The 15,009-nt window shown below is 39.9% G+C and overlaps 1 protein-coding gene across 3 annotated transcripts in view; it reads left to right on the top strand.

Moving 5' to 3' along the window:
• Window positions 1-15,009, top strand: part of ENPP2 (ectonucleotide pyrophosphatase/phosphodiesterase 2) — a 102,670-nt gene that overhangs the window by 45,112 nt on the left and 42,549 nt on the right. For 2 of the 3 annotated variants that reach the window (XM_006830672.1, XM_006830671.1), the window contains exons 10-13: window positions 815-880; window positions 1,538-1,610; window positions 9,391-9,499; window positions 12,680-12,805. In XM_006830672.1, the coding sequence (XP_006830735.1) occupies window positions 815-880; window positions 1,538-1,610; window positions 9,391-9,499; window positions 12,680-12,805 (374 nt within the window). Of the gene's footprint in view, window positions 1-814; window positions 881-1,537; window positions 1,611-7,072; window positions 7,229-9,390; window positions 9,500-12,679; window positions 12,806-15,009 lie in introns of all 3 variants that reach the window. The other variant, XM_006830670.1, reaches the window with a different exon arrangement.

The following is a 15,009-nucleotide window of genomic DNA, read 5'->3' as shown; positions in this document are numbered from 1 at the left end:
GCATCAAGTGTGGCAGCGGTAGTGAGGTTGGCCCAGGATCGGACATTGTTTCGTTCTGCTGTGCATGGGGTCGCTATGAGTCGGTTCTGACTTGATGGCACCTGACAACAACAACAACATTCGTGATAGATTTGTATAGAGCTGGAAGAGAATTTCAACAATACTTTCCTTAACCTGTATTTTTTAGAAGAACTAAAAGTTTCAGGTTAAATAAAAGTTTCCCAAAGCTATATAGCTAATTAGAAGCAGTGCTATAACTAATTAAAATTTTCATTAAAAACAGCAAGTCTTTCAGCACTAATTATGTACTAGGACTGCTTCGTGCCACTGAGTTTACGTAATCTTATAGCAAAGCTGGGCAGCGAGCTTGCTATTATCTTTATTTTACAGATGGTGTAAATTGATGCTGACTGCAGGTCCAGAGACCTAGAGTTACACAGCCAGGAAGTGACAGATTGGGGATTAAGTACTGGTCTGTCTGTGGCCAAGCTCATGCTTTTACCCACTAAACTGCAGTGGTGGGTCCGCCTTGCCACATCCTGTAGCAGAGTCTCTGATGAGCAAGAAGGGCTGCTCCTTTTGGCTCTGAATCAGAGTTTCCAGTCTTGTCTCTGTGGCAGAGGCTGAGCAGTGTAATAGGTTGCAAATGGAAATGGAAGAAGAAATGCTAAAGAGGGTCTTTTACTTACTCCGAAGTGAAAACACATTGTGGGAAATCGAGTGCGTTTGGCCTGTGTGCAAGAACAAGTACTCATCCGCTGGGGCTGGTGGAGATGCAACTTAACAGCATGCTGTGTTTACTATTGCTCCGCAGTGTCATCCCTCACGAGCGGAGAATATTAACCATCCTGCAGTGGCTCACTCTGCCAGACAACGAGAGGTATTTGTTCCCTTCTCCCGCCTTTCCCTCTGCTGCCTTCAGTAAATTTCCATCTTAGGTTAGACTTGGGTGACAAGCTAGAAGGACAGTGAAATAGAACCACAGCCAAGATTTTATATTATTAAACACTTTATGGCTCTTAGCCTTAAGCATTACTTCCCTAAGAAGGATACAATGAACGTTGGTTACTGGGGACCATTTAATTACATGGATCACTGCAACTATTAATCCTGATTCTGACATCAGAGCTAAGGGAGTTTGGGGCTTTGATAAGTGAACCAGCAGCCTCCCAAGAATTAGGGAGACATGAAGACTGACTTTCACCTTTAAAGGGGTCTTTCTTTCTGGCTGCGGAGTGACTGTCCCATGGGAGTTATCACTGGGCTGGGCTTTAGTATCTTGAGCATCAAAGAGCTGAGTTCACTTTGATGTTTTCCTTTGTGATTTTTGATACTTGAAGACCGTAATGTTTACACAGTAGAGGTAGGAAGGGGATGGTGGTTGTAGAAGCAATAAGAATAAAAATTTAATAAGAGTGAAGAGTTTCCCATCAAATAAAACCAGTGTTTGGCAGATCTTTGAGAGGATTAAAAAAATCTTAAGAGATAGTTGTTCTCTATGTTTTTGGGGAGATAATGAACTTTGATTTGCTCACAGGCCTTCAGTCTATGCCTTCTATTCGGAGCAACCTGATTTCGCTGGACACAAATATGGTCCTTTCGGCTCTGAGGTTAGTAACTTATCATCTGCCTGAGAACCTATACTTTCGGGCTACCTGATCTTCGGATCTAATTTGTATAGCATCTCTGGGATAGTTTGAACCTACAAAGTTTATTCATAGTCAATAATGACACTTTCAACCCATAGCGACCCTGTATAGGGTTTCCAAGGGGTGGCTGGTGAGTTTGAACCACCGACCTTGCAGTTCAAACCAACTTTGCAGTTCAGTGCACTAACCCACAGCGCCACACCAGAACTTCAATGACTAGACTAAGAACCTTTGAAATATCCAGAACATGCCTATCAATTGCAGGAACTTGATTTTCAGATTGATTTTGTATTCAAACATATCCTAAACTTGGTGTCAATGAGAAATGAAATGTCTCCCAGCCCTGCAGGCTCAGTCATAAGGTGAAAGGTCAGGGAAGACATGGGCACATGTCTTCCCTGACCTGTAATTCAACATGTAATACTAAGCATTGCAGCTGAGTTTTAGCTTCCTCAAAATGATAATTCGGTTCTTGCAGTTCTGAGAGCAGGGCAGCACAGGTGCCCCTCAATAGCCTTAGTAAGTGCAGTCACCTCGTCATGTGTTAAAGCATTGGCATTTAATATACATTTTCACACGTGTCTACACCTGTAAAACCATAAACACAATTGAAAGTGTTAATAAAATCATCACTCCAAAAAGTGAAATGAATTCTTAATTGAGAGAAATACGCTGTTTAATGAATCACTTAACAGAGCAGTGTGAACCAACATTCAGAAATCTTAGTAGAGGGCAACCTGTTTTAAGACAGTGTCCAGCATAATTTAAGATTTGTTGTTTTTAAGTGTCTTTGAGTCAGTTCCAACTCATAGTGACCCTGTATAGGGTCTCTAAGGAGCAGGTTTGAACTGCTGACCTTGTGGTTCACAGTCCAGTGCTGATCCTACAGTGCCATACCAGTAGGTAGTGAGAAAAGAATGATTGTGGGTGAATTTTTCTTTTTAATGTTCTTTTTCCATTATAGAGATGGAATTCTTTCTGGAATTTCAGAATAAATCATTTGAACATATGATTGGTTTTGCAAATCTAAAGCTTTTCATATTTTAAAGGGTTTTTAACCTCTTTTTCTTTATAGGTACTAAGGTCTACATCAATGTAATAAAACTTGATTTGGGACAAAAAGTTGTTAAGAAAATTTCTGTTGATGGAACACTAAGTTCTCTAATAGTTTGTGACAATAAGTTGTTGTTAAAATGGCATCAAATCCAGTCCAACTCATAGCAATCCTGTATAGGGTTTCTGTGAAGTGACTGGTGGGTTTGAACCTCTGACTTTGCTGCTATCAGTCTAGTGCTTATTCTACAACACCACACAAGGACTCCAAGGCAACACGTGGGCTGCCACTAAGGTCACTATGTTCTGCGTAAGTATGAGCTAGAGATGTTGTTATTGGTAGGTACCATAGATTTGGTTCCCACTCACAGTGATGCTATATATAAGAGAACCAACACTGACGGATCCTGTGCTATCCTCACAATTGTTACGTTTCAACCATAGTTGTTACTACTGTGTCCGTCCATCTCATTGAGGGTCTTCCTTTTTTCCACTGACCCTCCACAATAATGTACTTCTCCAGGGACTGGTCCCTTCTGATAATATGTCTGAAGTATAGAGAGATGAAGTCTCGCCATCCTGGCTTCTAAGGAGCATTCTGGCTGTACTTCTTCCAACACAGATTGATTTGTTCTTCTGGCAGTCCATGGTACTTTTACAATTCTTCTCCAACACCATAATTAAAATACAACAATTCTTCTGTGGTCTTCTTTATTCATTATCCAACATTCACATGCATATGAGGCAAATGAAAATACCATGCCTTGGGTCAGGCACACTTTTGTCCTTAAACTAATTGTTTTGCTCTTCAACACTTTAAAAGGTCTTTTTACAGCAGATTTGCCTAATGTGATGTCTTTTGATTTCTTGGCTGCTGCTTCCATGGGTGTTGGTTGTGGAACCAAGCAAAATGAAGTCTTGGGTATGTGTATATTGGTTTAAATATTTTTGAGCAAAATGCATCATGTCTAAATAAAGAGGAGCCCTATGTATTTCTGATTGTTTTAACCTGGTGTACAGGTTATCTGTTGTGTGGTGATTTTTTTTAAGCACTAGATACTAATGGCCATGTGAAACCATTCTTAGTTTGTCTTACATCATTGAAGTTATTTAACTTTATGCTCTTTTTCCTTTATTTCTATGATGTTTAGTGTTGCCATGATTAAAACACAAACGATGAAATGAGATAAACATCAGCATACATGAAACAAATTTTACTTTGCCAGGTAGAAAGCCAGAGCAAGGAAGGATAGGTATTTTATCTTCAGTATGCCATGCTTTGAAATTGATCTAACATGAATAAAAGAACTACATTTTATTTAAAGGTTGAAAAAACAAGAATAATTAAATAGTTCCACATAAGGTGCTGTAGGATAAGCACTCAACCACAAGGTCGGTTTGAACTGCAAGGTCAAACTAACCAGCCGCTCCTTGGAAACCCTATACAGGGTCGCTATGGGTTTGAACTGACTTGACCGCGCTTATTAATAACATGTGCGCTTTTTAAAGACTCAGTTTTGCTTAGATAACAATGTCCCTTAAAAGATCCCATGAGGTGGGCAACACAGAGATGCTATCATCATTCTTTTACATGGACGCTGGTACTTGGAAAAGTTAGGGGCTGGTCAGGAACATGACTGATAAGTGGCGAACTTGTAGACAGAGCCTCAGATGTTCAGACTACCAATCTAACTGATAAACGTATGTTCAAATTATATTGTCTTTGTGTCAAAATTTGATTTTTTTTTCACACAGGATACATGTATATAACTTGAAAGTTACCTTCAAAGTTCTCTGACTTAATATGCATGGCCTTTCCCGAGGCACTATCTTTGGATTCCAAATATGTATTTTTAGTTACAATGATCTATTTGAAAATGTATGTGTGTATATATTAATGAAGAAATGAATTAGCACTCTTTTCTTTAAGTACTGAACAATGAATGACTAAAGGAAGATAATGGTTGCTTTAATTTGCATTAATTATGGCTCTGGATCAAGAGTTGTTCATAAACATACAAACAGGGATTTTTGTCGTATGCTATTTTTAAATAGAAAATTGAAAATAGTTATGCAATGTTCTTTTCACAATCACTAGTTATTGCACTAGGGGTATTCTTCAATAGTCTCTGGGTTAGACACTCTTGGTTAGGAATCTTTGAGTGTCTCTTCAATCATCCTAACCTGGTTACTTTTCATAAGACAAATATTTTCAGGTTTCCACTATTTCTCATTTGATTCTTGAAATCTTATTTCAACAAAAATCAAACCACAAAACCAAAGTAAATCGACAAACTCTTCTGCTCTAAATGAATTTGTTGATGTTGCTCTCTATATACATCTGTGTGTATGCAAAGATTATGTAAGCTGAAAGTTTATTTTTAAAAACTAGAAATGTGTTGTCTCTTATATATGATGAGAAAAATGCCTTGTGTTTGAAGTTTAATTGAAATGATTCTTTCTAGCAACATGCTGCTTACTACAATATGAAGAGTCCTGTTGATGTGGGTGTTTAATTCATCTAGTATTTGAGTGTAATTTGTTCAAAATCATTCTCAAAGGCTATTAAATGAGATGACCAAACTTTGAGCCAATAGCTTCAAGTAATGATGGACTATTGCTCCTGGTTTCATAGTGTAATGGTGAATGTCCCAAAATATGCTTGCTTTTGATTTTTGGCACAGTCTTCTTTTTGACCTTCTACGCTTTCTCAGTGACTCTTCGTTCGGCTGCTCTTCCAGGCCTAGAGGCAGAGCTTTGGCTGGCTAGTTCCCACCTTCAGATGGCAAAGTATCCTTCTGAAAAGCAGGGAGATTTGCTCCTCTACCTTTCCATCCTTTAAATAACCTCAGGCTGAATCTTCTCAAGTCAGGCTAAAGTATGGCTGGTTGATGAGAACTTAGCTTTGGTTGACCTCTAACATTCGAGGGAGGAGATACATGCAATATAATCCTTGGATGAAAGCCCATCTTGCTAAACCCTGTTTCCCTGCTGCTCTTCTAACCCACTGCCATTGGAAGGGCTCGCCTCTAGAGTCTTCGGAATGTTGAGGTCTCTTGAAAATAGCCTAGTGTGTGATGGGCCAGTGTGAGTACTAGCGGAATGTATTCGGTGACCTTGACATGGGAAACCCTCTTCTCCCTTGTGCTGCACTTCTCATGGAAGTTTAACTAAAAACTAGAAGCATTAAAAACCAAACCAAACCTAAACCCGAGTCTGTGGGGCTGTGTCTTTTAATGGCTTCGCCGGGAAGACAGGATGAGACAGAAATGGAAGTGCCTTAGCAGTCGCTTTGCCTTGGAACAGTGGGATCGCATGGCAGATGTCCCTCTTGGATACACTAACATTGTTACTCTTCCCTTCCTGCATCCGAATGACTCTCTGAACAGTCCAACCAAGAGAAGCCGCCTAAGTAAAACAGCAGTGCTTGCAGCTTTAATTCACCTTTGCACCATCAGCAAATCAGGGGCCTGTTTTTCTCTGACATTTGGAAGTCCCAAAAGTTTATCTCCCTTACTTAGTTTATGTGTCAGCCTGGATTTAAAAGGGAAAACAAAAAGTATAACATTGCCCGCCTCCCCCATTGGGGTTTCTGATAGAGTGTATAAGTCCATCTTGTATGTAGAGATTTTGGTGACTTTTAAAATTTGACCTAATTTTAAAAGAGAATTTTTGAGAGAGAGTTCTACTTGTAGTTACTCTTTTGCTTAGATTTCATCTGTATTGGGTGCCTAAATTGTCCATAAGACCGTCTCCTTCCTTCTGAGAGCCCTGATTTGTGAAATAACTTCATGATTAACAAAGAATACTCATAAAGCTTTTTCACTCCTTCTTTGGCTTTTAATTTTTTCTACTTGATACTTGCCAATGGAGGTGACAGTTCTTCGATGTATTTGGTGGTATGAGCAGATACTTGTCAGATTCTGAATTGGAATCCTGTACATGAACCCCATGACCACCTTGAAGTGACCAGATTACTAGTATTCTGGTTCCGTTTTAAGCCAGTACTTTGTAAATGGAGAACATTCCAAAGATAAGGACCAGTCACTCCCTAATATAAGAGTTATGGAATGTAGAACTTCTCTTCTATAGCACCTTCCAGAGTATCCGTGAGTAGGCTCCTGAGCTTCGAGAGACTGGCTTTGTAAATTATATTCCTGTTCTCAGTGAAGAAACATGAAGAGCAATTGAGAAGGTTTCTCTCTCTCCAGAGTCCCCTAAACCATCCCTTATACCAACTTTTCATCACTTTAAGGAGTCTTAGTTTTTCTAAGACTCTGATGCCCCTAAGTGGCAAAGTGTGAGCTTTATTATCTGACCCTGAGGGACAGACGACTTCTGAGTCCAGACATCTCTATCCGCCAGTACAGGACAGTAGTTATGGTTCATTTGTTACTCCGGCTAAGAGACCTAAGAGGAAAGTTGTCCCTAAGAGGAGACAGGAAAGACCAGTTGCTCCTCCAAAGAAAAGAAGAAGAAAGTTACCTAGGATGGATCATTATGCTGCGGAAGCACGTCAGGACAAAGTAAGTGTATCTATTGTTCCAAAGCTTTGTGGCGGGCAGACCTGAGTTGATGGTTTCCCTCAGTTCTTGGCTTGAAAATCTGCTGAATGAGTTTTAGAAAAACTCTGGTGTGTCGTCCTTGGCTTTGAGTCCAGAAGAATCTGACACTTCAGAGGTTAACACTGATGTGAAGACTCCCGAACTCTGCCTGAGCAAGACAAAGAAAGGGGACTTTAGCTTTCTCTCCAGTTAGCGGTCCTAAAACTCAAATTAACCGTTAGGCTTGAGTGACTGTTCAGAAGGCTGTTGATTTTGTTTGTACTGATTCACAAAATTTGCCATGATAGTTTGTAAGCTTGAATCTTGAGAATTATCCAGTAATGCTGCAGAGAGTTCATAAAGAGACTGTAAAATAAAACCCAACAGGGAAGTGATTTACATTAGTGGTCCAAACCTTCAGGGATCAAAAAAGTTTTTAGATGATAGATAAGGGAATGGTTGAGACAGTAAGAAAAAGAAGACAATGGTCAGAAAACACTGCGTGGTTTTTCCTCTCAGAGTGATGTGAGTAATATCTATCCTTTCCAGTATATTCAGAACATCCTAAATGTTATTACTTTTTCCGAAATCTCCAAATACTTTTGAAGCAATATCTTATTGCTGATTGTCTCAGCTGATTACTAAGAAGTAGGTACTTGATTTTACCTTCGTTGTCTTTTGAGTCAAAGCAGAGGAAGGCCTTGCCAAGAAGCAACATATGTTGTATATTTTGTATTCTTTTACCTAGCCAAAGATCTCAGAGGAGGACATGGTTTTCTCAGAAGTAAAGCCACTTAGTCCTACAGCATTTAGTTCATCCAGATTATATTATACAGATTATTCTGAAACTTGCCATTGCAGTTTACTAGTTGGGGCAGGATATGAAACACTGGCTCATCTTGAAGAAAAAGCCTGCACCTGATTTCACTGGTGAACGTCTATGAGGGAAGGTCTTGATTCATCTGAGAAGATGCTAATGGAAGATAATATTATGTGTCTGAGTCAAAATGATGTGCGATCCCTCTGTTTTTATCTCAGTCATCTTGGGTGTAGACGCATGGCTGTAGCTGGGTTGCATGATTTATCTAAAATGTTGTCAAGTTTTTATTTGTCTGCTGAGATCTTTCTTGAAAATCTTCCCGCTGCCGAGTTGGACATGAGAGAGTGGAAGGGAAGCCTCTAGTATGTGGGAGTGTGGGAGCATGCATGCATTTAGAAGTTTCCATTTGAAGCAACAAGATGAGAGATGGATTATGTTTCGGAGGCTTTGGAAATATGTTTCAGAGAACAACTGAGTTTTCTTTCTTCATTAGGCTACATAAGAAACCTTCTAGAATAGCCTCAATAACTCACTTCATTTAAGACTCTTGTAGATTCCTGTTGCACTCAAATTAACCTTTAAAGGAGCTAATTTGAGAAACAGTGACTTTTTTCTTAAAGAGTAGATTCTTCTGTTAAGAATCCATTACCCTCAGAAATTGCTGGTGGAGTCTTTTGGGACCTTCGGTGGATCTCATTGTATTGATGATGTGCCAATTCAGCATCCTGTGGAAGGCTACTATCTCATCACCTGCTTTTGATATATGTAGCCTGCATCTTCTTGCCACGGTCCAATTTCTCATGTACTTTTACCCAGGGAACATGTGCTTTTACCTGTCTTTCTGTTACTCTCAACATTCTTGGTATTTAAAGAACATTGTTTTCTTTTAGGAAGGCCATTTATTTGTCTGATGAGACCTTTCTTGAAAAATCTCTGAAAAAGAATGTCCCTTAGTAATATGAGGGGACTTCAAAAAGTTCATGGAAAAATGGAATGAAAAGATAATGGAATCTTTCCACAAACTTTTAAAAGTCCCCTAGTATTTGCTATTTTTTTTTTTTATATGAAAAAGAATCCTTAAGGAAAGTGGATGAGAAGATGTTTTAAATCTCTGGAAGGAATGCAAATATAAAGTGTTCAGAACAGATTTCTGTTAAGAATGGCAGGTAGATCTCTCTAGATAAAGCTCTGCCTCTGGGCCTGAAGTTGGTGTTTTTTTGTTTGTTTGTTCTTTCCAGAATGCTCTAGAGATAGAAGAAAGACTTATGAGAAACTGAAAAGGAAAAAAAAAAAGCTCTAGGGACTAACTTGCTCCTTTTTCCAGATGACAAATCCTCTGAGGGAAATTGACAAAACCGTGGGGCAATTAATGGATGGACTGAAACAATTAAAGCTGCATCGCTGTGTAAACGTCATCTTTGTTGGAGATCATGGTAAAGCTTTGTTTTTCCTCTGCTGGTGGGGCAGATCCATCAGTAGTGGGGTTGAGGAAAGGAGCCCTTGCTCTCAGAAAGCCTGGCTGTGTTCCTCATATCCTCTCCTCATTTTCAGGGTGGGAAAGGAAGCCATCAGGCCACCATTGATATGTATGCGCTGAGAGGACCTGGGCTTCAATTTGACTGAAAGCAGGGACTTCCTGCATCTTTATATTCTTTCCAGGAAAGGTTTTGGTACAAAAGTCTGTCTTTTATTAAAGTGTTGCAGACAGTTTGCTATGATGTTCATGGCTTTCCCTATGAATGTGATGCCAGCAGGTGATAATAGGACATCTGTGCCAGACATCACTACAAAGATGTGGTTGAGAAATAAGTCCAAATATGATAAGGAGCCAGACACCTAGGATTCTTGTCCGAGGAATAATGTATAAATAGAATGGTTTCCTCGTCTTCACTCAAGGAAACTAAGGCCCATGCTGGAGAAGTCATTCTTGTTGTGTGCCATTTCATTGATTTTTGACTCCTAATTTTTCTAAGTTAATTTTAAAAGTTGAGAAATCTGTGACTCCTTTTATGAGGTGATCAACAATCTTGGTGTGATGCTGTAGAATAAGCACTGGACTGCGAACCTCAGGGTTGGCACCTGAAACCCACCAGCCTCTCTTTGGAAACCCTCTACAGGGTCTCTGTGAGTTGAAACCAACTTGACAGCACTTAACAATAAGAAGAGCATTGTAAGCAATATACAATTACAGGGCTGGAGCAGGGACCCTAGGAGAGCATTCTTATTTCACAAGAATGGAGATTGAGTTTTAGAGTAGGTCTCCTGCATTCCAGAAACGATCCAATTGAAATGGGGGTCCTGGAATGGTGGGCTGCCATCCTAGCAGAGGAACTTGTTAAATGCTCTCTAGTCAGTTCTGACTTATAGTGACCCTGAATAGAGTTTCCAAGTAGTGGCTGGTGGATTTGAACTGCCAACCTTGTGGCTAGTTAGCAGTTCAATGCTAATCCTACAGCACCATAGAGGGGCTTGGGAGAGGGAAGTTGGTTGGCAATTTGGGTGGAACTATGGCAATTCTGTTAAGAATGGCAGGCAAATCTCCCTAGACAAAGCGCTCAACTTCTGCACCTCAGGTTTTCTCTCCAGAATTCCTGAGGGTAGAAGTTGGATGGGAAACTGGAGAGGAAGAAAGCTGCAAGGACAGACTTGCTTATCTGTGGAGAATGAATGTTTACTCTGAGCAGAATCATGTTCATGAGTTTGGCTTAGAGGAGAGCTGTAGACAGGACAGTGAATTTGGAGCATGTGACACAGCTGGATCTGTTTAAGTTGCCCAGAGGTGACAAGAACTTTAGGTCATGTGCTGGAGCCGGATGTTGGAGGAGTAGATGAGTACCACGGAGTCACATGCTGATCCATCTTGGAAGTCACTGATGAATGAATCCCCTGTCTTGCCCATGTGTAGGTTTCTGAAATGAGTAGATCTTTTCATTTGGGGAAACCAGAACATCTCTTTCTTAAAAACTAGCATGGTCAAGGGAGTTCAAATTATACTCTACCTCTTAAGCCTTGTGTGACACTGTTGCTTGTATTTATTTTTCTTCTTGAGGGTTTGAAAGTTAAAAGGCCAGATAACTCTTGTACTCTCTTGATATGTTTTTCTCTCTCTTGATTCGAATTCATATTGAAGAGAAAGTATCTGGCATTGGGTATCAGAAAGTGATGGTCTGAATTTTACCAGATCCAAGCAATTATGGGTTATGCCAGGGGGCAGAGGTTTGTGGGAAAAATTCCATTATCTTTTAACTCCATATTCTCACAAACTTTTTGGAGTCTCTTGTATTGTTTATTCCAAAACCTTAGGGAGTCCCTTTATAGAATTTCTTATTTCCCCACTTAGAGAAGAACCCAAGCATTAGATTTTGCGAAGCAACACTTTTAAACCTGCACAGTGTTGTTGTCAGTTGCCGTTAAGTTGATTCTGACGCATAGCAACCCTGTGTGTACAGAGCAGAACTGTATTCTATAGGGTTGGCAGGGCTGTGACCTTTTGGAAGTAGATCTCCTGGGCCTTCTTCTTAGGTGCCTGTGGGTGGTACCACCACAGACTCTTTAAACTCATAGTTCCATGTAAACTTAATACCTTTCCAAAATGACAACAGAATGTCTTGACTCGTTTCTACTATCTCTTATTCAAAGTTTATTTTGTTGTTGTTGTTGTTTTGTTTTTAAACACCAATCAAGCAATTTTCTTTGGGGGAGACAAGAAACTTAATTTTGGAGCAGGGAGGAATATTTGTTGGTTAATAGAATTACCTGGTAGTAGTGGTTCAGGCACTCAGCTGCTGAGCAGAAAGTTAATGGTTAGAACCTACCAGCTACTGTGTGGGAGAAAGCAGGGCAGTTTGCTTCTATGTAGATTTTGCTTCAATGTAGATTTATAACCGTGGAAGCCCTCTGGGATAGGGCTGTGTTGAGTCAGAATCAACTCCAGGGCAGTAGGTAGACCCTTTTGTAAGTTTTGGTTGCCAGCTTTCAGTTCTGACTCATTACATTGTTTACAACTTATTTTAAGGGTTATTTTGTTTTTCATTTTGAACAGTCTTTGGGGCTCACATTTTTCTTTCTCATATCTTGTTGCCAATATTGTTTTGTCAGTAACAATCCAAGGCCACCAGTGGAGACAGAGCAAGGACTAGTGATTATGTATTCAAGACAGGAGATATATGGAAGAGAGAACTGGGAAATTACATTTTGTAAAAGACACAGAATGGGTACACTCCATTTGTTTACACCACCCCCAGCTGGGAAAAGTTTGTAGCAAATAGATCTTTTTCATAATGGCTGTGTAAATAGATTTTTTTTTTTTAATTATGGGTACTTCTTTTATCTTGGCAGTTTTCGCTGAGTGACTTAAAATGATACTCAAGAGAATGCATTCTGCCTTCTAGTGCTTACAAGATGATGTGGTTGAAACACATGCCAAATCACAGATTCATATAAAGAATCATTAGAAATTTTAAAGCCAAATTAGAAAATCTCAAAAAAGAAGGTACCTCCCACAAAGTTGGTAACAACCAGTCGCAGACACTGAATCCCTAGTGTCTGTGCTAATATATTAACTTTAAGATTTAATTTTCAATATTTTCAGCTATTGTTTTCCCTTCCCACAGGAATGGAGGATGTCACCTGTGGCAGAACTGAGTTCTTGAACAATTACCTGACAAATGTGGATGATGTTATTTTAGTGCCTGGATCTCTAGGAAGAATCCGATCCAAATTTAGCAATAATCCTAAATGTAAGTTGATTTTTAAGATACCAAATTGTTATAGTGGTAACATAGTGGGTTAAGTAAGTGGTTGGGTCTCCAAAACTGCAATGTTGTTGTTGTTTAAATGCCGTGGAGTCAGTTCCAACTCATAGTGACCCTTTATAGGGGTCCGAGGAGCTGCTGGTGAGTTTGAACCACTGACCTTGCAGTTCAAACTGACTTTGCAATCAAGTGCAGTATCCTGCAGTGCCCTCCAGGACTCCAAAAGCTGGAATTTATTGCTGTTGTTAAGTGCTGTCGAGTTGGTTCCAACTCACAGCGACCCTGTATGGGGTTTACGAGGAGCAGCTGGTGAGCTTGCACCTCCTGCCTTGTGGTTCAAATGACCTTGCAGCCTAGCATATTAAACCCACAGTGTCACACCAGGACTCCCAAAACTAGACTACTTGGGTACAAATCCTACCTCCACTGCTTGTTAAATAGCCTGCAGTCATTTAAGCTCCCTATGCCTCAATCTTAAAAATCCAACAAATGGGCGTGCTTATAGCAGGCACTATCTCTTAGGGTAATTGTGAAAATTAATTTCTCTCTGTAAATATCACTAAGAATGGCACATATAAATATTTGCCATCTATCTTGTTGAAAAGCACTTAATTTGAAGCATATTTATAGCCATAAAGTTCTGTTTACAAGTAGACTTTTCAACAAGAGGTTCGGTCTTGTCTATGAGCTGCCCATTAGCTTGGTGGGACACTTAGACCCTGATGGTTTCTAAGTTGCCTCATTGAAGGGGATGCTTCATTTTTGTAAATGTAATTGGCAAAATCCATTGGGAAGTGACAGCTGTTTGTAAAGATTAGAAAGGAAAGAAGTAGGAGGAATCTCTTCTTCTTATTTTTTTTTTAAACTTGTTATTGTGAATTGGGTGGAGATTAACAGAGAAAATCAGGTTTCAATATAACAATTTGTACACGTTTTAGTTCATGTCATTGATTGTCATTCCCAGAAGGCAACATCCCTCTTCCCATTTCCACTCCTTCTTTCTTAACCTTCCTGCCTCCTGAGGTTTGTCCTTGAACAAATGCTGTCCTTCAAGGTTGGCGGTCCAGGCTCACCAGCTGCTCTTCGGAAACACTATACAGGGCTGCTGTGGGTCGGAACTGACTCAACTGAGCTTAACAACAACAACAACTGGTTGATTGTTCTAAGGAGTGCCGATTGCTCCCGTAAAGATTTACAGCCTCAGAAACCCTATGCAGAGTCACTATGAGTTGGAACCAAGTACACTACACGGCACACCACTACCACCACACCACTTTCCTAGTGTTATTGTTTTTGTTTGTAGACCTGTCTGTTGTTTGGCTAAAAACTGAGCCACGGGGTTGAGTTCAGTACCAGACCTGAAAAGTGACTAAGAGCCACTGTCTGAGGGATCCACTGGTCTATCCGACCAAGTCTTTCTTATGATTTTAAGTTTCAGGTCACAGTTTTCTCCCACTCTATCCAGGACCGTCTACTGTGAACCCTTTCAGAGCCACTGGTAATGGTAGTGACTTTGCAGTCAAGCGCATTATCCTGCAGTACCACATCAGGACTCCTTCCTATATGAGGGGGCTCCAAAAAGTTCACGGAACAATTCCATTATCTCTTTATTCCATTTTTTGGAACTCCCTAAATATGTATATATATGCATGTATACACATATGTTTATGCCTTTATCCACACACATATTCATACATATATACATGCATATATATACATACATGTGCAAGGGAGCTTCCAAAAGTTTGTGAAAAAATTCCATTTTTTTAAATTCCATGCGTCCATGAAATTTTTGAAGCCCCTTTGTATACACATATGCATATGGTGGTGGTGGTAGGTATGTGCTATGGAGTCAGTTCCGACTGTACAAAACCTGTACAGTGTTTGTGAGACTGTAAATCTGTACGGGAGCAGAAAGCCCCATCTCTCTCCCATGCTAGTTTCAAACTGCTGACCTTGAGGTTAGCAGCCTGATTTGTAACTTCTACACTACCAGAGCTCTTTATGGATGCATATAATTTGGGTTAAATTTAGATTGGAATTAAGCATATAGCAAAAGCTATGTGATTGTTACCTTGGAGGATGATATTTTGGTGTCTTACTCTTTTGTTGTTGTTGTTGTTGTTAAGTGCCGTCGAGTCGGTTCCGACCCATAGCGACCCTGTACAGGGTTTCTGAGGGTGTAAATC

The sequence above is a fragment of the Chrysochloris asiatica genome, unplaced genomic scaffold (assembly GCF_000296735.1).
Source record: "Chrysochloris asiatica unplaced genomic scaffold, ChrAsi1.0 scaffold00001, whole genome shotgun sequence".
Lineage (NCBI taxonomy): Eukaryota > Metazoa > Chordata > Mammalia > Afrosoricida > Chrysochloridae > Chrysochloris > Chrysochloris asiatica.
The sequence above is the reverse complement of the archived record's forward strand: the minus strand, read 5'-3'. Positions and strand labels throughout refer to the sequence as shown.